General features: G+C 44.5%; 1 protein-coding gene across 2 annotated transcripts in view; it reads left to right on the forward strand.

Moving 5' to 3' along the window:
- LOC139275195 (beta-1,3-glucosyltransferase-like) overlaps positions 1–21,751 on the forward strand; it is a 467,305-nt gene that overhangs the window by 82,379 nt on the left and 363,175 nt on the right. For both annotated transcript variants that reach the window (XM_070892319.1, XM_070892320.1), the window contains exon 4: positions 17,417–17,526. In XM_070892319.1, coding sequence (XP_070748420.1) covers positions 17,417–17,526 — 110 coding nt within the window. The remainder of the gene's footprint in view (positions 1–17,416; positions 17,527–21,751) is intronic.

The following is a 21,751-nucleotide window of genomic DNA, read 5'->3' on the forward strand; positions in this document are numbered from 1 at the left end:
ATCTGTGGCTTTGCCCCTACAACAATTTTCCAAATTTCACAATTTGACTAGAAATGCACAATTGTTTTCAGTGAAAAATCCAAAAAATATCTGATTTGTGCTTAACTGGGAGCAGGCGAGTTGGGATATGTTTCACTCGAACTGATTATGGATGTCTTTAGTACGAATTTTAAAAGTTTTAGTCTTATCGTCACATTTCTACGAGTAAATGCTAAATCGTGAGACAACTTAAATGTAATGAACAAAAAACCAGAAATTGCACAGTGATTGAAACAACAAAAATCGATCGTTGACCAAAGCGGCCCGGACAGCCTGTGAACATTGTTATTCAATGGCCATTAACTGCTCCGCTTCTGATTTGCTGCTATGCTTGCTGCGGCGTATTCTAGTTTGAAATGCAGGAAACTATGGAGTAAGTTATCATCCGTGGGATCGGTGCACAAGATGGCAACATTTTGTGTACATTGCCAATCAAAACATACATTCCACCAAATGCTCCTTTCTGACTTAATTGTCCTCTATAGACTATTTCTGCATCTGTAGAACACATCCGCAGAACCAATGGCATGTTGATACATAGATTTTACTTACATTTTTAAAAATTGCATTACGTTGATGTACAAAAACACAATTCTTTCTAACTGTTCAGAAAATTAAAAGAACTTGTATGTTTGTCTTATTTGGAAACCCAATTTGCTTCAGCTAATAAACTAATAACATAAGAGCAGTATGAGCTATAAATTATTTAGTGATGTGTGGTGGAGGGTGCCTAACAGAATGTAAATGCCCATTATGAATCTGCAAAGCATGCAATTTTAAAGATTAAAATTATTTCTTTAATCAGATAGAATGGCATTTATTTTTGTGCTTAATGTAGTGCATTTGGGAGGAAAAAGATGACTATTGACCCATTTTTCCCAAAGCTTTCCATCACTGGGGGTTTTCTTGAGTCATTTCTGGGTCTATTGTAGATTGATTGCTATGGTTAGTCAACAATTCCATTATCACATGCAACTTGAAGGTGAAATATATGGACCTTGGTCTTTCTTTGTCTAGCAATTCCTATGCTCTTATTTTTATACTGGATTTGTAAGTTGTATGGTATGATATGAATGTTAAGTATATTATAGTTCTCTTGTTCTGGATTCTAAAACATTACCTTTACATTTTTACACTTCAGTTATTTGTGAATTGTTCAAAGCAGTATAAGAAGTTCCAAATAACAACAACTTGTATTTATATAATACCTTTAACATAGTGAAACATCACAAGGCGCTTCACAGGAGTATTATGAGATTAAAAAAATTTGACACCGAGCAGCATAAGTAGAAATTAGCGCAGGTAATCAAAAGCTTGGTCAAAGGTAGGTCTTGAAGGAGGAAAAAGAGGTAGAGAGGCGGAGAGGTTTAGGCAGGAAATTCCAGAGCTTGGGACCTAGGCAACAGAAGGCACGGCCACCAATGGTTGAGCGATTATAATCAGGGATGCTCAGAAGGGCAGAATTAGAGGAGTGCATTCAGCTCGGGAGGATTGTGGGGCTGCAGGAGATTACAGAGATAGGGAGAGGACGAGGCCATGGAGCGATTTGAAAATATGGATCAGAATTTTGAAATCCTTACTTATCAGAAGCCAATGTAGGTCAGCGAACACAGGGGTAATGGATGAGCGGGATTTAGTGCGAGTTAGGACACGGGCAACTGAGTTTTGGATCACCTCTAGTTTACATACAGTAGAATGTGGGAGGCCAGCCAGGAATAGTCAAGTCTAGAGGTAACAAAGGCATGGATGAGGGCTTCAGCAGCAGATCAGCTGAGGCAAGGGCAGAGACTGGCGATGTTACGGAGGTGGAAATGGACGGTCTTAGTTAGGCTGCGGATATGTGTTTGAAAGCTCATTTCAGGGTCAAATATGACACCAAGGTTGCGAACAATCTGGTTCAGCCTCAGACAGAAGTTGGGGAGAGGGATGGAGGTTTTCAGGAAAATCTGAACCATTACTCCAACCTTTTAAAAAATAATGCAAGATTTCACATGTTTAATAAATTAAGGATACCTATATGAACAAATAAATTTTGCTATAAATACAAACAGAACTCCAAACTTGATCCTGACAATTACAACGTTCTGTAATTTTCTGAATGCAAGAGGATTGGAGAGGAAATTAAAGTGAATGTCTAAGTAGGACACCCTGGCCAACAAAGTAATGGTCAGAGAGGGATGGAGTCAGTGGCTAGGGAACGGAGTTTGTGACTGGGACTGAAAACAATGGCTTTGGTCTTCCCGATATTCAATTCGAGAAAATTTCTGCTCATCCAGAACTTGATGTTGTACAAGCAGTCTGACAATTTAGAGACAGTGGAGGGGTTGAGAGAAATGGTATTGAGGCAGAGCTATCCGTCATCAGCGTACTACAGCAGGAGCGGTGAGGTCGGGCGAAGGAGCGGTGAGAGATTGCAGAGTGATGTGATCGGGCCCCAGAAGAGGCGTGAGTTCGGGGCCCAGAAGAGGCTGGGGCCCAGGGGCAGCACGGGCCAGCCCACACTGCGACATGTGTGCGCACTAGGTCCGTGCAGCAGAGCTGGCCTCCAGTCATCTTGGTTAACCCCTTCCACTGGACCAAGACCAAGCTCTGTCAAGCCCGTGTGGTGGCTGGTGTGCAATGGCCACCACACGTTAAAAAAATCCACGCACAGGCATCCACCCTTCAACATGCAGTTCAGGACCTGGAATATTAGGTCCTTCATTGAAACACCTGTGAACTCATCAAACTCATCCCTTTTTGGCGTGGAAGCAAGTCATCCTCGATTCGAGGGACCGCCTAACAAGAAGACGACATGTGGAAACTGACGCTGTGTTTTCGGATGATATCGCCAAGGAGCAACATGTAGATGAGAAATAGGAGAGGGCAAAGGATAGATCCTTGGGGGACACCTGAAGTAACAATGCCGGGGGTGAGGGGGGGGGAGGCGAAGCTGTTGCAGGTGACTCTCTGGTTACGATTGGATAGTTAAGAATGAAACCAGACGAGTGCAGTCCCACCCAGCTGGATGACGTTGGAGAGGCGTTACATAAGAACCTCAGGAGCAGGAGTAGGCCATTTGGCTCCTCGAGCCTGCTCTGCCATTCAATAAGATCATGGCTGATCTGATCTAGGCCTCAACTCCACTTTCTTGCCCTGATCCCCATTATCCTTGACTCCCTTATAGTTCAAAAATCTGTCTATCTCCACCTTAAATATATTCAATGACCCAGCCTCCACAGCTCTCTGGGATAGTGAATTCCAAATATTCACGACCCTCAGAGAAGAAATTCCTCCTCATCTCTGTTTTAAATGGGTGACCCCTTATTCTGAAACTATGCCCCCTAGTTCTAGATTCACCCACGAGGGGAAACATCCTCTCTGTATATACCCTGTCAAGCTCCCTCAGTATCTTGTATGTTTCAATAAGATCACCTCTCATTTTTCTAAACTCCTATGAGTATAGGCCCAACCTGCTCAACCTTTCTTCATAAGTCAACCCGTTCATCTCAGGAATCAACCTAGTGAACCTTCTCTGAACTGCCTCCAATGCAAGTATATCCTTCCTTAAATAAGGAGACCAAAACTGTATGCAGTATTTCAGGTGTAGTCTCACCAATACCCTGTACAGTTGAAGCAAGACTTCCCTACTTTTATACTCCATCCCCCTTGCAATAAAGGCCAACATTCCATTTGCCTTCCTAATTACTTGCTGTACCTGCATGCTAACTTATTGTGTTTAATGTACAAGGACCCATAGATCCCTCTGCACTGCAGCATTTTGTAGTCTCCATTTAAATAATAATTAGCTTTTTTATTCTTCCTACCAAAGTGGATAATCTCACATTTTCCCACATTATACTCCTTCTGATAAATTTCTGCCGACTCAAGCTGGACCGGTGAGCTAGGGGAAGGAAGGGAAGAGGCACAGGCGGCCGAACGGATGCTCTCCATCTTGGAGGCAAAGAAGTCCATGAGCTCCGCACACTTGTTGTTGGAGATGAGGGTGATGATCGGAAGAGGTGTTTAAAAAGATGGTTAGCAGTGGAGAATAGAAGCCGGGGTTCATCTTTACATTCCAGAATGATTCTGGTATAGTCAGCAATTTTGGCAGACGCGAGCAGGACCCGATAGTGCTTTATGTGGTCCAGCCAGATCTAACAGTGAATGGCTGACCCAGTTGTCTGCCATATCTGTTCAAGTCTGTGTCCCTTGGACTTAAGGGAATGAAGATCAGGCTGTACCAGGGGGAACGGCCAGGGTGAGAGAGAGTAATTGTTTTAACAGGGTCTAGAGCACCTAACGTGGTGTGAGGGTGTGATTGAGCTGCAGAAATGCCATGGTGAATGGAGGGCTAAAGGCTGAGCAGTTGGGAGTTCATAAGTGCAGTTGTAAGAGAGTCGGGAGGGAGTATTTTCCAGGGGTGGACACCAAAGGTAAGGTTGGAGGTGGAGTGGTAGAGGGGGTGGGAGAGGGATGTGGGTGGAGAGCGATATGAGGAAGTGGTCAGAGATGGCCTTATCTGCGATTGACACGATGGGAGTAGCGAGGCCATGAGAGATGGCAAAGTCAAGAGGCTGGCCATGAACATGGGTTGGGGAGTTTACATGGAGGGAGAGATTTAAGGGAGGACAGGAGGCTAGTGAACTCAGAGGAGAGAGCGAGCATGATGAATTGAGGGGGAGGTTGAAATAAATATGCAAACTGGTCAGAGCAATTGATTTTTTTAAAGTATAATATGTACAATCCTGACTGATGTCTGAGATTTTCCGTGCTCACCTAACAATTGACATTTATAGAGATAAAACGGGGAAGACAGCTCTCAGGAGTACAGTGAAGTTTGATTAATGAAGCCCTCCATTGCCATTCGCTCCCAGTAAGTTTGAGAGGAATTTACAGGCTGTTCAGATTTTAGATGGATATGATTCCCACCTCCAGTGTATCTGATCAGTAGGTGAGAAAAGTACAAAAGCTGAGTATCTCCCATGTATACTAATTTTTTTCAGCAATGATTACTTAGAATCATTGCATGCTAGAGCAGAGAAAGAAGCCTTTCGGCCCATCGTGCTGTGCCTGTTCTTTGAAAGAGCTACCCAATTAGTCAGACTCCCCTGCTCTTTCCCTATTGCCCTGCAAAATGTTCTCCTTCAAGTATTTATCCAATTCACTTTTGAAAGTTTTTTTTCCCCCAGCGGGTTAGGATCCCGCCGTCACACGCCTTCACCAAATGTCTGGTCTGTCAGCGCTGAGAAACCCGCCACACAGTGGCGGGGGAGGCAATTAAACTCATGACTGCCATGTTTACAGTCACATCAATGATTTTTTTCCCAGCTGTTTGGATTTGACAGGTCGCCCACCGGTTTTCTGCTGGGCCGAGACCTCGTCTGTGGAGCTGAGGTGGGAGGTCAGTGGCCATTGAATCAGCTGATCGGTTTGCAGCTTCAAATGTCAAGTCAAAGTTCCTAGCTGACTGTGAAATGTTCCCTTAACCACTAGCTTCTCGGAACTGCATTTCCACTACAGATTCAGGATGCTGCAAGTCTTTACACAAGTCTCCATTCAGTCTGACCTCATTACCTCTCCCACCATCACGTCTGTCATCTCTACTTCACGTGCCATCTATTCCATCAGCATGGGTTCCTTTGAAACTATCTTGGTCCTCAGAATCCCACCACAATCGGCCCCCACTCCAGCAATACCAGGCACACCAACAACATCCAACAACAATACCAACCTTCTTTGCAATCAACTGATGCTGCACAGGGCATCAGCACCCGACCACATTGCTGCCCGGGAAGCCAGGAATGGCCTCGTCATGACCAGATTTACTTCACTTGACGCTATACATCCTGGCTGCCACGTGATGCACAAGGTTGAAACCACCCCACACCAGCACCACAAAGCATCCCTACAATGCTCAAGCCATTCCTTTCACACTCATCATCATTGTGGGGGGTACCGTTATGTCTCACCATTCAGTGCAACTCACTCAGCTACTTCCAAAGGTGCACACAAATCTGCCCAAGAACGCAAAGTGTTGAAAATAAAGGTTTCAATGTTTGACACCACATTAACAGAAACTTTACATGAACATCGCATAAAACACTTCAGCGCCTACCCTTGTGAGTTGTTAGTTGGTACGATTGCACTTGGATGAGGCGGGAGTGTGAGGTGTGGCTAGTGAGATTGGGATGAAATAAAGAGCCTTTATATAGAGCTTTTCGTGACCACCAGATGTCTCAAAGCACTTTATAGCCAATGAAGTACTTTTGTATAATGTAGATAGAGGGATGGGTGGAGGTGCAAGGTAAGTTGGTGAGAGTCAGGATGTGCAGGACTATGGAAGGGAAGGCAGAGTCATGGGAATGTGATGAGAGGCACAGCAGGATGAGGTTGAGAGTGGTTTTGTAATAACGTTTCCTGATCTACTGAGATCATTAAAACGATTTGCGGCAATGTACCCAGGTCCTCCTGACCACCTCCCCGTTTGTGGCCTCCCCTGCAGTGTGCAACCAGGCTGTGTTGATCTCCTAGGGAGGTCTTCTCTGCTCATGGGAAGGGAAGAGGACCTCCCTGCGTGCAGCCTTACACCTCTGGGCAGTACTTGTCAGTGTTTGCAGCACCTCAATGCTGTAGAACACTGACAGCACAAATGTCAAAATAATGTTGGCCATGGTCCCTTTAAGGAAACCGGCTGATGGCGCATCATCAAATGATGTCACTGCTTCCTCTACGTGGCTGGGAAATGCTTAACAAGCCCAATAAGGGCAAATTCATTTCAGAGGCCGGGATGGAAACAGCAGCGGGGTCGGGACCTGCTCCGCCGTCGCCCGCTATGGACCTGCCGAGGTTCGTAAAATCCAGCCCTTTGTGTGCGATATTATCTAGTACATGTTGATGAAATTTTCCTTAAGGGAAAGATTCTGCATCGAATATACAGCAAAGAAACAAGTAATTTGACCCAAAACAGTCCATGCTGTCATTTATGCTCTACTCGAGCCTCCTCCCATCCTCAACTAACCCTATCAGCATCACCCTCTATTCCCTTCTCTCTCATATGCTTATCTAGCTTCCCCTTAAATGCATATATACTATTCACCTCAACTACTTCCTGTAGCGAGTTCCACATTCTTGCCATTTTCTGAGTAAAGAAGTTTCTTCTGAATTCCGTGTTTGATTCTTGGTCACTATCTTACATTGATGACCTCCAGTTTTGCTCTTCCCCTCAAGTGGAAACACGCTCTCTGGGCTTGATTTTTTTTTCCGACAGGGTCGAGAAAGAGGCGGATGACATCCGAGGTGGATGACATCCGGGGCGGGCTGCGGGCCCCGCTCCTGACTCCAATGTCAGCTCTCCTCACGACTTTCCACTGATTGGCTTGTTAAGTCCGCCCTGCGAGGTTCCCAGCAAATTAAAAGGAAGCGGGTCTGATGATGACGCGTCATCAGCCGGTTTCCTTAGAGGGACCATGTCCAAATTGATTTTGACAGTTTTGTTGTCAGTATTCTGCAGCATTGAGGTGCTGTAAACACTGACGAGCACTGCACAAAGGTGCACAGCTGCACCCAGGCTCTTCCATGACTCCCTCCAAAAGCTTATGGAGGGAATCGCAGCATGCAGGGAGGATCTCTTCCCTTCCAATGGGCGGAGGAGACCTCCCTAGGACACCAACGCAGCCTGATGACACATTGCACAGGAGGGCACAAGCAGGGATGTCGTCGAGAGGACCTCCTGGCTGCAGTGGCGGAATCCTTTCAATGATCTCAGCAGATCACGTAACGTTACTACAAAGTCAAACTCAACCTCATCCTGCTGTGCCACTCACCACATCTCCATCTCTCTGCCTTCCCTTCCCTACCCTACTCCTGCACATCCTTACTCACACCAACTTGCCTTGCACCTCCACCCATCCCTCTCTATCGATATTATCACATCTCCATCTCACAAGCCACCCCTCACATTCACCCTCAACCTTGTTCAGTCATACCAACTAACAACACACAAGGGTAGGCACTTGTGTCTATTACTCAATGTTCATGGAAAGTTTATGTGGATGTGTTGTCAAACATTGAAATCTTTTATTTTCAAAATTTTGCCTCTTGGACAGATGTGGGTGCACCTTTGGAAATGGCTTAGTGAGTTGCAGTGAATGGTGCGACATAATGGTACTCCTCCAATGGTGATGCGTGTGAAAGGAATGGCTTGGGAATTGTAGGGATGCTTTCTGGTGTTGGTGCAGAGTGCTTTCACCCTGGCATATCCTACAGTGTCAACTGAAGTCAATCTGGCCATGGTGAAGCCATCCCTGGCTTCCCAGGCAGCAATGTGGTCAAGTGCAACATCTGGTGATTGCAGAGAAGGTTGGTGTTGTTGTTGGTGCTGCTGGTGTGCCTGGTGATGTTGGTGTTCGAGCTGATCATGGTGGGATTCTGAAGACCAAGGTGAGATTTTTTTAAGGGCACCGATGCTGATGGAGTAGATGGCAGCTGAAGTTGAGATGACAGAAGCAATCTGTCAATGGTGAGAGAGGTTGCTCCAAGGAGGTGACACTGGATAGAGAGCCCACTGCAAATGCTTCAAACCTTCATAAAGCTGAAAAATGTATTCCAAATCCTGAAGGCTCCAGCTTCTAAGTTTGGAAATTTAATAGCTGTGTAATGGTAGCTGTCAACTATTCATAGCAATGGAGAGTCATTGGAGAACCTGACATACCTGACGAGATTTCTGAGTTCCGGGAACCTCGTAAAAATGCTGGAAAAACAGTAAGTACCTAATGCTTTTTAAATACCTTCACACCAGCGGTTAACAACTTCAATTGGCTCCCCCGCCGCTTGGTGTCTGGTTTGTGAACCGCAGGCACTTGTGAAACTAACATGGAGGGAAATTGACATAGAGGCGGGTTAAAAGCGGACATGCACCCGGCTGTCAATCACTGCCATTTTGACAGCTGACCCACCTATAAATTCGCACTCGCAGCGATGGTAAAATTACAACCACAGTGTCTACTCTATCAAAACTTTTCATAATTTTAAAAACCTTCAGCCTTTCCTTTTCAAGAGAAAAGAAACCCAGTCTGTTCATCCTGTCTTAATAGGTATTACCTCGCCGTTTTAGTATCATTCTTGTAAATCGTTTTGAACCCTCTCCTGTGCCTCTGAATCCTTTTTACAATATGTTGACCAGACCTTTACACAGTACTCCGTGTGGTCTAACCAATGTTCGATACAAGGTTAACATAACTTCTCTACTTTTCAGTTCTATCCCTCTACAAATAAACCAGAGTGCTTGGTTTGCTTTTTTTAAATGGGCTTATTACCTGTGTCCCAACTTTTAGTGATTTGTGTATTTGTGTTCCCAGATACCTTTGCTCCACTATCCCATTTAGATTTTTAATTTCCAAGTAGTATGTGACCTTATTATTCTTACCAAAATGTAATATCTCACACTTAGCTATATTGAATTAATTTGCCAATTATATGCCCATTCTTCCATTTTTTGAATGTCGTCTTGGAATTTGTTGCAGTCCTCCTCAGTCTTGACAATTCCTTCCTATTTGATGTCATCTGCAAATTTAGAAATTGTGCTTTTGATTCCGAAAGGTTCCAAAAAAGTAGCTACATGCATATTTGTTCAGCTCCTATTAGGAATTCCTTTATCATCTTGTATTATTTTGTGGAGGTTGGGATGCTAAACAGCACTCCCCTTCCTCCTTTAATAGTATATAATTCTCTTGATACAATTTGACTTCTTTTCCCAACATGCCCAGAACACTTGTGTAAATAGGGCTGTTTTCAGAATATAGTTTTCCTTTTACAGGTTTCCACAGGCTATTGACATGTAGACATATATGTTCCTCCAGAGAGGCTGTTTATTGCAACTTAAAACAGCATAATTTTCTGGTTGGCTTGTGATATTATCTGGTGCCTATTGGTGACATTTGCCTGATTGTATAAGATTTTGTAATTGTAAGATTCTGTTTTATTGGTTGAGGTCCCATCTGTCCTGTCAAAAGTTCCCATGGCATTATTCCAAGAGCAATCGAGTTCTCTTGGTGGCTTGCTCACCAATCAACCCTCATCCAGCATCACTGAAGAGTTTTAATAGGTCATTTATATCATTGCTATTTTTGACACCTTGCTCAAATTGGCTGCCCCACTTGCCTTTAATAGTTACAATAGTGACTACACCTCAAAAGTACTTAGTTTGCTCTGAAGTACTTTAGCTACTCCTGAGGTCATGCAAGGTGCTATATAAATGCAAGATCTTTCTTTCTTACTTGCATTATCTATGCTAACAGATCTGCAGCAATGCGATTGTCATGTGGAATTATTGAATATGGTAATATTGGTCCAGCAGAGTGTCAAATCTGGAAATAACTGCCAGATGAAGCTTCTTTTCTGCAAAAGCTTCTCCTTGTTTCTGCAGCTGAAGTAGCTTTTATTTTTTGCACAATGCTACTTCAGGATCAAGCAGAGAGTGATCTATACTTGCAATATACCTCCAGTAGAGTGGTACAAGTGAAAACTCTGGCTGCATTTAAGAAACAACTGGATATAATAATGGTGGAGAAAGTAGGGTGTGACTGGATGGATGAACTAATATAGATCAATAGTCTCCCTCATTCATAAATACTTTATGATCTTGTGAGATTACCTGTTGAATTTATAGGAGCAACTTTGTGAAATTTTGGTTAGAGACAGACATTGAATTCAAATGATCTGCCCTTGGGAGGTCTGTGCTCCACATAATAATCTCAAAGAATTTGCATTCTCTGGAATATTCATCGCAATCACCTTAGAATGTACCACAGCATTTTTTGTAGTCTTTCATTTAAGATTTGATGGTACATTTTATGCAGCATATTTTAAGTGTTTTTGAACAGAAATAAGATGTAATCTATTGAGTAAACTTTAATTTTCTATAATAAATGCATCTTTTAAGCCAAATCTTAGAAGGGAAGAAAATTACATCGTTTACATAGTAGATTTCTAGGGCTGGATTTTTCGGGAGGTCAGTGGGCGTGTCGGGTGGGAAATTGTTTTTTCCGTACAGCGGGTCGGGAACCCGCTGCCATCCCACCGCCACACTACTTTCCCAGATATCGGGTCTGTCAGGGCTGAACAGACCCGACAGTCATGCAGTGGCGGGGGAGGCAATTTAGGTCATTATGACCTTGTTAACAGCCCATTAAACAGTATTTTGAGCCCACCGTACTATTTTACGAGGTTGCCCATGGGCTCCACACTGCTCAAGGATCAGGTCAGGTAAGGCGGTCGGGAGTTGTGTTACCATGAAATCAATTCTTTACTGGATAGCTGCAAATGTGCTATAAAAGCTTCCATCTCACAGTTGTTCACTTTCCAAGCTCAGATGCTGTTGCTTACTGTATTTGGAAGACAGATTGAGCTTTATGCAAGTTGCAAGAGTTTGGAGCAAACACTCGATCCAGTGTCACCTCATTGGAACAATCTCTCACCGACAGAACAATCGCTCTGTCATCTCAACTTCACCTGCCATCTATTACATCTGGATCGGTGCCCTTGGTCCTCAGAATCTCACCACGATCAGCCCCAACACCAGCAGCATCAGGCACACCAGCATCATCCAACAATAACACCAATTTTCGCCGCAATTAACTGAAGCTACACAGGACACAGGGCATTAGCACCCAACCACATCACCATGGCCAGCTTTACTTCAGTTGACACTGTACACCCTGGCTGCCACATGATGTGCTAGGTTGGCATCACCCCATTCCAACACCATAAAGCATCCCTACAATGCCCAAACCATTGCTTTTACACTCATCACCATTGCGGGCAGTACCGTTATGTCTCACCATTCACTGCAACTCACTAAGCCACTTCCAAAGGTGCACATAGATCTATCCAAGAATGCAAAGTGTTGAAAATAAAGGTTTCAGTGTATGACACGACATTAACAGAAACTTTACATGAACATTGCGTAAAACACCCAAATGCCTACCCTTCTGTGTTATTAGTTAGTACTAACTTACCTTGCACCTCCACTTATTCCTATCTCTCTAACTACATTATTACATCCCCAACTCACTAGCCAACCTTCACACTCACCCTCATCCTAGTGCAATCATACTTGATTACCATGTCCATGAAATGAAAGTGAAAAGTTAAGGTAAAAATGCCTGTTAATGATCTATCAACTAGATGTTAATGAGATTAATTGGGTCCCTCACCGCCGCCTGTCAGGGGTGCTCAACGCTGACAGACCCGACGTTGGGAAAGGCTTGTGGTGGGTCTTGACCTGCTGTCAAAATAAAACACTTTTTCACCCGACCCACCACTGATCCCGCCCGCTGACCCCCCAGAATATTAATTTTATATCAACCATTCGGAACCAGACCCAGATCAACTAACTTGAAAACTGATAATTCTATTCAGCTGGGGAGTCAATTGAACCAAAGCCATTAAAGGAATTTGAACATAATATTGTAGACACTGACTAAAATTACTTTTCTATTAATGGACATATTGGAAGCAAAATTCAACTTCGGCAAGGAGGGAAGTGGACAGCAGTAGATCAGCCGCCCATTATGCACCCAGCCTGATTTTCCTTCCATTAAAGTCAAGAGAAAGAAAGATCGTGAGACGTGTATTACAGGTGACCAATAGGCTACTGCCCTTTTCCTGCTCCCACTGAGGTTGAATTTATGCCCCTTATCTTTAGAATCTATGGCTGAGATTTCCCCTACTTTGGCGGGACCGGGGTCGGTGGCGGGTCCCGACCTTGCTGCTGGCTCCAGCCAGCTCTGTAGAATGATTTTATGTTGATTGAGCTTGTTAAGACTGCCCAGTGCATTTTCCGGCCAATTAAAGGAAGCGGGTCTGATGACTTCACTTGATGACGTGTCATTAGCTGGTTTATTAAAGGGACCATGCTCAAATTAATTTTGACAGTTGTGCTATCAGCGTTCTGCAGCATTGAGATGCTGTAAACACTGAAGCACTGCACCCAGGCTCTCCCATGACACCCTCCATATGCTGATGGAGGGAATCACAGCAGGCAGGGAGGTTCTCGTCCCTTCCAAGCAGGGATGTCGTCGGTAGGACTCAACTGCAGTGGTGCAAACATAAGAATGTAAGAAAAAGGAGCAGGAGTAGGCCATTTGGCCCCTCGAGCCTGCTCCGCCATTTAATAAGATCGTGGCTGATCTGATCATGGACTCAGCTCCACTTCCCTGCCCGCTCTCCATAACCCTTTATTCCCATATCGCTCAAATATTTGTCTATCTCCGCCTTAAATATATTCAATGATCCAGCCTCCACAGCTCTCTGGTGCAGAGAATTCCACAGATTTACAGCCCTCAGAGAAGAAATTCCCCCTCATCTCAGATTTAAATGGGAAGTCCCTTATTCTGAAACAATGTCCCCTAGTTTTAGTTTCCCTTATGAGTGGAAATATCGTCTCTGCATCCACCTTGTTGAGCCCCCTCATTATCCTATGTTTCGATAAGATCGCCTCTCGTTCTTCTGAACTCCAATGAGTATAGGCTCAACCTACTCAACCCATCTTCATAAGTTAATCCCCTCATCTCCGGAATCAACTTAGTGAACTCCAATGCAAGTATATCCTTCCTTAAATATGGAGACCAAAACTGTGCGCAGTACTCTAAGTGTGACCTCACCAATATCCTGTACAGTTGTAGCAGGACCTCTCTGCTTTTATATTCTATCCCCCTTGCAATAAAGGCCAACATTCCATTTGCATTCCTGATAATTTGCTGTACCTGCATACTAACTTTTTGTGTTTCATGCACAAGGGCCCCCAGGTCCCTCTGTAGCACAGCACTTTGCAATTTTTCTGCATTTAAATTATAATTTGCTTTTCTATTTTTTCTGCCAAAGTGGATAACCTCAAATTTTCCCACATTATACTCCATCTGCCAAATTTTTGCCCACTCACTTAGCTTGTCTATATCCCTTTGCAGATTTTTGTGTCCTCCTCAAAATTTGCTTTCCCACTCATCTTTGTATCATCAGCAAACTTGGCTACATTACACTCGGTTCCTTCATCAAAGTCATTAATATAGATTGTAAATAGTTGAGGCCCCAGCACCGATCCCTGCGGCACCCCACTAGTTACTGTTTGCCAATCAGAAAATGACCAATTTATCCCGACTGTCTTTTCTGTTTGTTAGCCAATCCTCTATCCATGCTAATATTTTACCCCCAACCCTGTGAACTTTTATCTTGTGTGGTACCTTATCGAATGCCTTCTATAAATCCAAATATACCACATCCACTGGTTCCCCCTAATCCACCTTGCTCGTTACATCCTTAAAGAATTTCAGCAAATTTGTCAAACATGATTTTCCTTTCATAAAATCATGCTGACTCTGCTTGATTGAATTATGCTTTTCCAAGTGTCCTGCTACTGCTTCCTTAATAATGGACTCCAGCATTTTCCCAACGACAGATGTTAGGCTGACTGGTCTATAGTTCCCTGCTTTCTGTCTGCCAACTTTTTTTGAATAGGGGCGTTACATTTGCGGTTTTCCAATCCGCTGGGACATCCTCAGAATCCAGGGAATTTTGGTAGATTACAACCAATGCATCCACTATCTCTGCAGCCACATCTTTTAAGACCCTAGGATGTAAGCCATCAGGTCCAAGGGACTTGTCTGCCTTTGGTCCCATTATTTTACCAAGTACTACCACTTTAGTGATGGTGATTGTATTAAGTTCCTCCCTCCCTATAGCCCCTTGATTATCCACTATTGGGATGTTATTAGTGTCTTCAATAACCTTTGAATTATCTCAATAGGTCACAAAATGTTATTGCAAAGGCACACTCAACCTCATCCTGCTGTGCCACTCACCACATCCCCAACACTCTACCTTCCCTATCCTACTCCTGCACATCCTTACTTACACCAACATACCTTGCACCTTCACCAATTTATCTCTCTCTTTACATTATCACATCCCCATCTCATTAGCCACCCTTCACAGTCGCCCTCATCCTAGTCCAATCATACCAACTAACAACATACAAGGATAGGTACTTGGGTGTTTTATGCAATGTTCATATAAAGTTTCTGTTAATGTGGTGTCAAACATTGAAATCTTATTTTCAACACTTTCTATTCTTGGACAGATCTGTGTGTTCCTTTAGAAGTGGCTTAATGAGTTGCAGTGAATGGTGGGACATAATGGTACCCTCCAAAATGGTGGTGAGTGTGAAAGGAATGGTTTGGGCATTGTAGGGATGCTTTATGGTGTTGGTATGGGGTGGTACCAACCTCATGCATCATGTGGCAGCCAGGGTGTACAGCATCAAGCGAAGTAAATCTGGCCTAGGTGAGGCCCTCGCTCGTGTCCCGGGCAGCAATGTGGTTGGGTATTGATGCACTGTGTCCCGTGCAGCATTAGTTGGTGGCGGAGAAGGTTGATGTTGTTGGTGCTGCTGGTGTGCCTGGTGCTGCTGGTGTTGGGACTGATCGTGGTAGAATTCTGAGGACCAAGATAAGATAATTTCAAGGGAACCGATGCTGATGTAATAGGTGGCAGGTGAAGTAGAGATGACAGAAGCAATCTGTCAATGGTGAGAGATGTTGGGGCTGAAATTCAGGGTTCGGATAAGGCCCGTTAACGCCGTTTTGCGGCGGAATCGAGTGGCCGCCACGTTGCAGTCCATTGGCCGCCACGGCCCAAATTCAGCTCAGGGATTTCGGCCTGAACCCACTTCTGCCCCGCTGCCGCTGACCGCCACAATCGTGTCATCAAAGCCCGCACTGCCGTTTTCCCGCACCACCAGCACACTCCGCCCCAAATTTACCTGGAAAAATCGTTGATCTGCCGTGCGGTGCCCCCGACAGCTTTTTCAGTCGGTGCAGCTGGTTTCTTGTCTGTGAGTCACGGCAGCGCAGCGGCCCTTCAAGGGGAGGGCGGACTGCCGCAGCCGCCATGTTTTTATTTTTACCGGCTGACCTCCCGATCGACCCGGCCAATTATTGCCCCGGGTTCGGCTGGGCCATCAGCAGGCAACCTGGCACCCCCTCTTGGGTGACGCGCTCGCACAGTGACGTCACCACTGCAGCGGCGGAGACTCGGTCCCATCCCAACCTCCGCCCCTCACCAGGACGTACCGCTGCACTCCTGCCCCCATTGTGACCTACTTCTTGTCCGACGCGAAAACAAGTTCAAAGTGCAGAAAATTGATTGGAAGGCCGCCCCATCGCAACCGGCGGTAAAACCAGGTAAATCATCGTAGGTGCGCCAGCTTTCTGGCGTGCCTGAATTTCGGCCCCGTTGTTCCAGTGAGGTGACACTGGAAAGAGAGTTTACTCCAAACACTTGCAACCTGAATAAAGCTCAATCTGTCTTCCAAGTACAGCAAGCAACAGCTTCTGAGCTTGGAAAGTGAACAGCTGTGAGAAGGGAGCTTTTATAGCACATTTGCAGCTGTCAAGTAATGCGATGACTCCATGGTCACACAACTCCCGACCTGCTTACCTGACGTGATCACCGAGCAGCATGGACCCTGTGGCCGATCTCGTAAAATGTAAAGATGAGCGCAAAATACTCCTTGATGGGCTGTTAACAAGGTCACCATGACTTGAATTGCCTCCCCCAGCCGCTGCATGTCAGGTCTGTTCAGCGTTGCCAGACCTAACATCTGGGAAAGACGTGTGGCGGTGGGTTGACAATGGGATGCTGACCCGCTGTCAAAAATCATTCCCACCCGACCCGCCACCAAACGTGCCTGCAGATCCCCCGCCTCCAAAAATCCCTCCCCCCCCTAAGGAGCTGGAAAAGAACAATGAGAAAATTAATTTTCACAAGGTGGTGGGTCACCGTTCCAGAAATATAATTTTTTTTCTCTCCTCACACTTAATATATGATTCACCCTCAGAAATTGCAGGGAGGGAAATTGGATAGAGTTAGATTTTCACCTCTGGGGCCTGGGTACAACAAATACAGCCAAGATAAAAGTCCTTCTGACTACTGGTTGTAAGGGTCATGTATGAAATGAGCTTCAGCAGCCACAATCCTATTGGGCATGAGCCCACAGCTCAAGACTGTATTCAATACTTGTTGGTACTAAATTGACATTTTCACTCAGGTCACATACTGTTGTGGAAAATGTCACACTGATGCATTGTTGGGACACAGCAGAGGGAGTTTTACTCTGCTTCTACTTGTCCTGCAGATAACTTGGGAGTGTTCATAATAGAGAAGTGTTCTGTTCTCAGAAATAACATCTGACACTTGGCCCAACACAAAATTCAAAAAACAAGAAAATATGGAAACTGAATCATTTTGAACAATTGTTCTTGTTGCTAAAGTTTGTAACAAAACAGATTTATATATTAACATAATTTAGCATTATTTTTGGTGTTACTTTTTTGTTTTACAGAGCTGTATGAAGTTGTTTTTGTTGTTCAGAGTCAAAAGCAATCCTTCCATGCAAATCAAGCAACAAAACTGAAGCAGGACATCTTACTGCAGGCTCAGGCTTTTAGTCAAGTAAGTAGCTGAAGAGAGTATAACTAACCAAGCTGATCCATGCTTGGTAATTGCATTGTTTTGCAGTTATGTGTATTAAAGGATAAATGAGCCTTGCCCGGAAATTAACATCGAGATAGTTTAAATCACAAAGCCTTCCAGCTGAAATAGACAGTGTCTCTGATTTTTTTTTTAATAATCTGGAAATGACATTCTACAGTTTAGAGTTGAGTCAGGATAATATATAAGCTGGTGTTTATTAGCATATACTTTTGCTATGTATGTGCTAAAATTCCCTGAAGTGGAGATGCCCTCTTAAAGTCAGGAAAAGGCATTGATTTATTTTATAATGATGATTAAAGCCAAAAGCATGTGCACATAATGGAGGTGAAATTGATCAGTCATAAGCACAAAATGGGCTGATAGTGATTTGGAAGACTGTTTTACATTGTGTCCATTAAAGTCAGTGGAAAGGAAAATCGGGTATGGTGTAAAATGGGCTGCCAATTCACGATCACCATTTTGCACTAACCCCAATACCTTCAAATTCCCCATTGATATTGGATTTAAAAACACATTTCCAAGCATATTACAGATCTAAAAATGCAAATGTATAATACATTTGGAATAACTAATATTCCAGTCTGTATGTAAATATATATAAACTAGAGCAAAGGCAAAGAGAACCGAGGTAAAAACCTACAAGTATGGAGTTAATACAATCTGCCAGCGTGAAGCCAGGGCCTTTTACTGTAACTGTAAGCGTTTGTTTGGAATTTGGAAATGTTGATTAAGGCAAAAAAAGACTGAAAGATGTTTCATGATAGTTATTTAACAATACAGTGTACAATTATAATGGGCTGACTGGTGCTTTGGTTCAGCATATTCTTTGCTCACCTCTAGGACCTGGGCTTCAATTTAGCCCAGATGGATGGGATGAATGTCTCCTCCATGTCTTACTACAACAGTCCCAAATGACATTGTTTTTATGTCATTCTAACTCTTTTTCTATTGTACATAAACTGACTGCAAAAATCAGCCTATAACTCAGCAGTCAAGGGGCTGGATTTTCAGTTAATTTGCGCTCCATTTAGCACCTCGGCGGGATGCAACAATGATTTTTTGGGAACGTAAAACGAGGCGCACGATTTTGCACCCAGGCGAACTTTTGGCAATGGTTTTGCAGCGGCGCTAAAACTTACTGTCCCGCCGCTGTCTTGACTTTTGGGATCAAGTGAATTGTCGTGCATCGCTGTGCTAGCACCCCGGGCGGAACTTTGGAGCATTTTGCCCGATTTACTGTCCGCCTGAATACTCGCCCAGAAAACCAGACGGAACCAGAGCGCACCAGGTGCTAACTCGCCATGTTACAAGCGAAGGAGGAAGTTGCAGTTGTGAGTGAATAGGACTTTTGATTGTGAAGTTTTATGTGAGTTTCTAGTTTGTTTTGAAGGACATTTAAGGACAGATTGCAAAGTGCTGCAGTACAAGGGGACCTGGAGGTCCTGGTGCTTGAAACACAGAAGGTTAGTATGCCGGTACAGCAAGTGGTCAGGAAGGCCAATGGAATCTTGGCCTTTACTGCAATGGGGATGGAGTATAAAAGCAGGGCAGTCTTGCTACAGTTGTACAGGGTATTGATGAGGCCACACCTGGAATACTGTGTGCAGTTTTGGTTTCCATTTTTAGGAAAGGATATACTTGCTTTGGAGGCAGTTCAGTGAAGGTTCACTAGGTTGATTCCAGGGATGAGGGGGTTGACTTATGAGGAAAGGTTGAGTAGATTGGGCCTCTACTCATTGGAGTTCAGAAGAATGAGAAGTGATCTTATCGAAACGTATAAGATTATGAGGGGGCTTGACAGGATGCAGAGAGGATGTTTCCACTGATGGGGGAGACTAGAACTAGAGGGTATAATCTTAGAATAAGGGGCCGCCCATTTAAAACTGAGATGAGGAGAAATTTCTTCTCTGAGGGTTGTGGATCTGTGCAATTTACTGCCTCAGAGAGCTGTGAAAGCTGGGACATTGAATAAATTTAAAACAGAAATAGACAGTTTCTTAAACGATAAGGGAATAAGGGGTTATGGAGAGCGGGCAGAGAAGTGGACCTGAGTCCATGATCAGATCAGTCATGATCGTATTAAATGGCGGAGCAGGCTCGAGGGGCTGTATGGCCTACTCCTGCTATTTCTTATGTTCTTATTTTAAAAGATGGGGGCCATGCTAGGTCAGGAGCTGTTCATCCTGGTTGCTATTGCCATATGCTTCAAGGTGGAAGAAGGCTTATTGTTGACCATTTGCAATATAATCGAAGAACTTGCAGATGTATGGGGAGGAGGCCTTACCCCACACGGGTTTAAGAACATAACATAAGAAATAGGAACAGGAGTAGGCCATACGGCCCCTCGAACCTACTCCACCATCTAATAAGATCATGGCTGATCTGATCATGGACTCAGCTCCACTTCCCTGCCCGCTCCCCATAACCCTTTATTCTCTTATCGCTCAAAAATCTGTCTATCTCCGCCTTAAATATATTCAATGACCCAGCCTCCACAGCTCTCTGGGGCAGAGAATTCCATAGATTTACAACGCTCTGTGAGAAGAAATTCCTCCTCATCTCAGTTTTAAATGGGCGGCCTTTATTCTGAGACTATGTCCCCTAGTTTTAGTTTCCTCTATGAGTAGAAATATTGTCTCTGCATCCACCTTGTCGAGCCCCACATTATCTTAAATGTTTCGATAAGATCACCTCTCATTCTTCTGAACTCCAATGAGTATAGGCCCAACCAACTCAACCTGTCTTCATAAATCAACCCCCTCATCTCCGGAATCAACCTAGTGAACCTTTTCTGAACAGCCTCCAATGCAAGTCTATCCTTCCTTAAATACGGAGACCAAAACTACGCAGTACTCTAGGTGTGGCCTCACCAATACCCTGTACAGTTGTTGCAGCGAACATCAGTCCTACCTGCACATTTCTGATTTGCATTGCGTTCAAAGGCTGCGCTTCAGAAAAGAGGTGGTCACAGAGATATGCCAGCTCCTACAGGCAGACCTACAGCCTACCAACGGCAACAGGACTGCACTGCCTGTCGAGGTGAAGGTGACTGTTCACTTGCCTTCTATGCTTCCGGCTCCTTCCAGGCATCAACGGGGGACATATGCTCCATCTCGCAGCACGCTACACATTGCTGCATTTACCAGGTGACTACTGCACTGTACGCACACAGGATGGACTTCATAAACTTCCCAATGATCAGGGAGACCCAAAATGAGAGGGCTATTGTTTTTGGATGAATTGCTGGCTTCCCCAAGGTTCAGGGTGCCATTGACTGTACGCACATCGCCCTGCGAGCATCTTTAGAGAATCCAGAGGTTTTCTGAAACCGAAAAGGATTCCATTCCCTGAACGTACAGATCGTCTGCGACCATACTCATTGCATCGTGGCAGTCAATGCCTGAAATCCAGGGAGCATCCATGATGTTTTCATCTTGCGTGAGAGCAGTGTCTCATGCATGTTCCAGCGTCCAGCACAAGGCCAGAGCTGGCTCTCGGGGACAAAGGTTACAGCCTCGCCACCTGGCTCATGACCCCCCTCCAGAACCCTCAGACAGAAGCCGAGCATTGCTATAATGAGAGCCATGCAGCCACACGCAACATTGTCGAATAGACAATTGGAGTGCTCAAGCAGCGCTTCTGATGCCTGGACCACTCTGGAGGCTGCCTGCAATACTCCCCTCAGCAGGTCCCTCAGTTCATTGTGGTGTGCTGCATGCTACACAACTTAGCTATCATGAGGGGACAGGAATTGCCAATGGGGATTGCAGGACCACCTCAGGAGAAAGAGGAGGAGGAGGAGGAAGACGAGGAAGAGAGGCCTGACGTTGAACCCATGCCACCACCACAACCACAGGGGAAGCATCGTGGAGATTTTGCCACTGCAAAAGCCTTACGTCAGCAGCTCATAATTGAACATTTTGCTTGAAGAGTGAATGGCAGGTTTGAGCGTTGCCTGGCCACTTTATCCCACCATGTTGATTATTTCCCCTCTTAGTCTGCAAATGACACACTACACAGGAATGGTTATGGTGAAGAAAAAAATATGTTGAACATTGTCACATTGTAACCTTTTTAACCTTCTTTGTGAGACGTAAATAAAATAATGAGCCGCATCCAGCAGTGTGATAATTCAAGAACACAATTCAGCATCAAGAACTTAATCCAGCAGTGCAATACTATA

Source organism: Pristiophorus japonicus, chromosome 10, assembly GCF_044704955.1.
Source record: "Pristiophorus japonicus isolate sPriJap1 chromosome 10, sPriJap1.hap1, whole genome shotgun sequence".
NCBI classification, from domain to species: Eukaryota; Metazoa; Chordata; class Chondrichthyes; family Pristiophoridae; genus Pristiophorus; species Pristiophorus japonicus.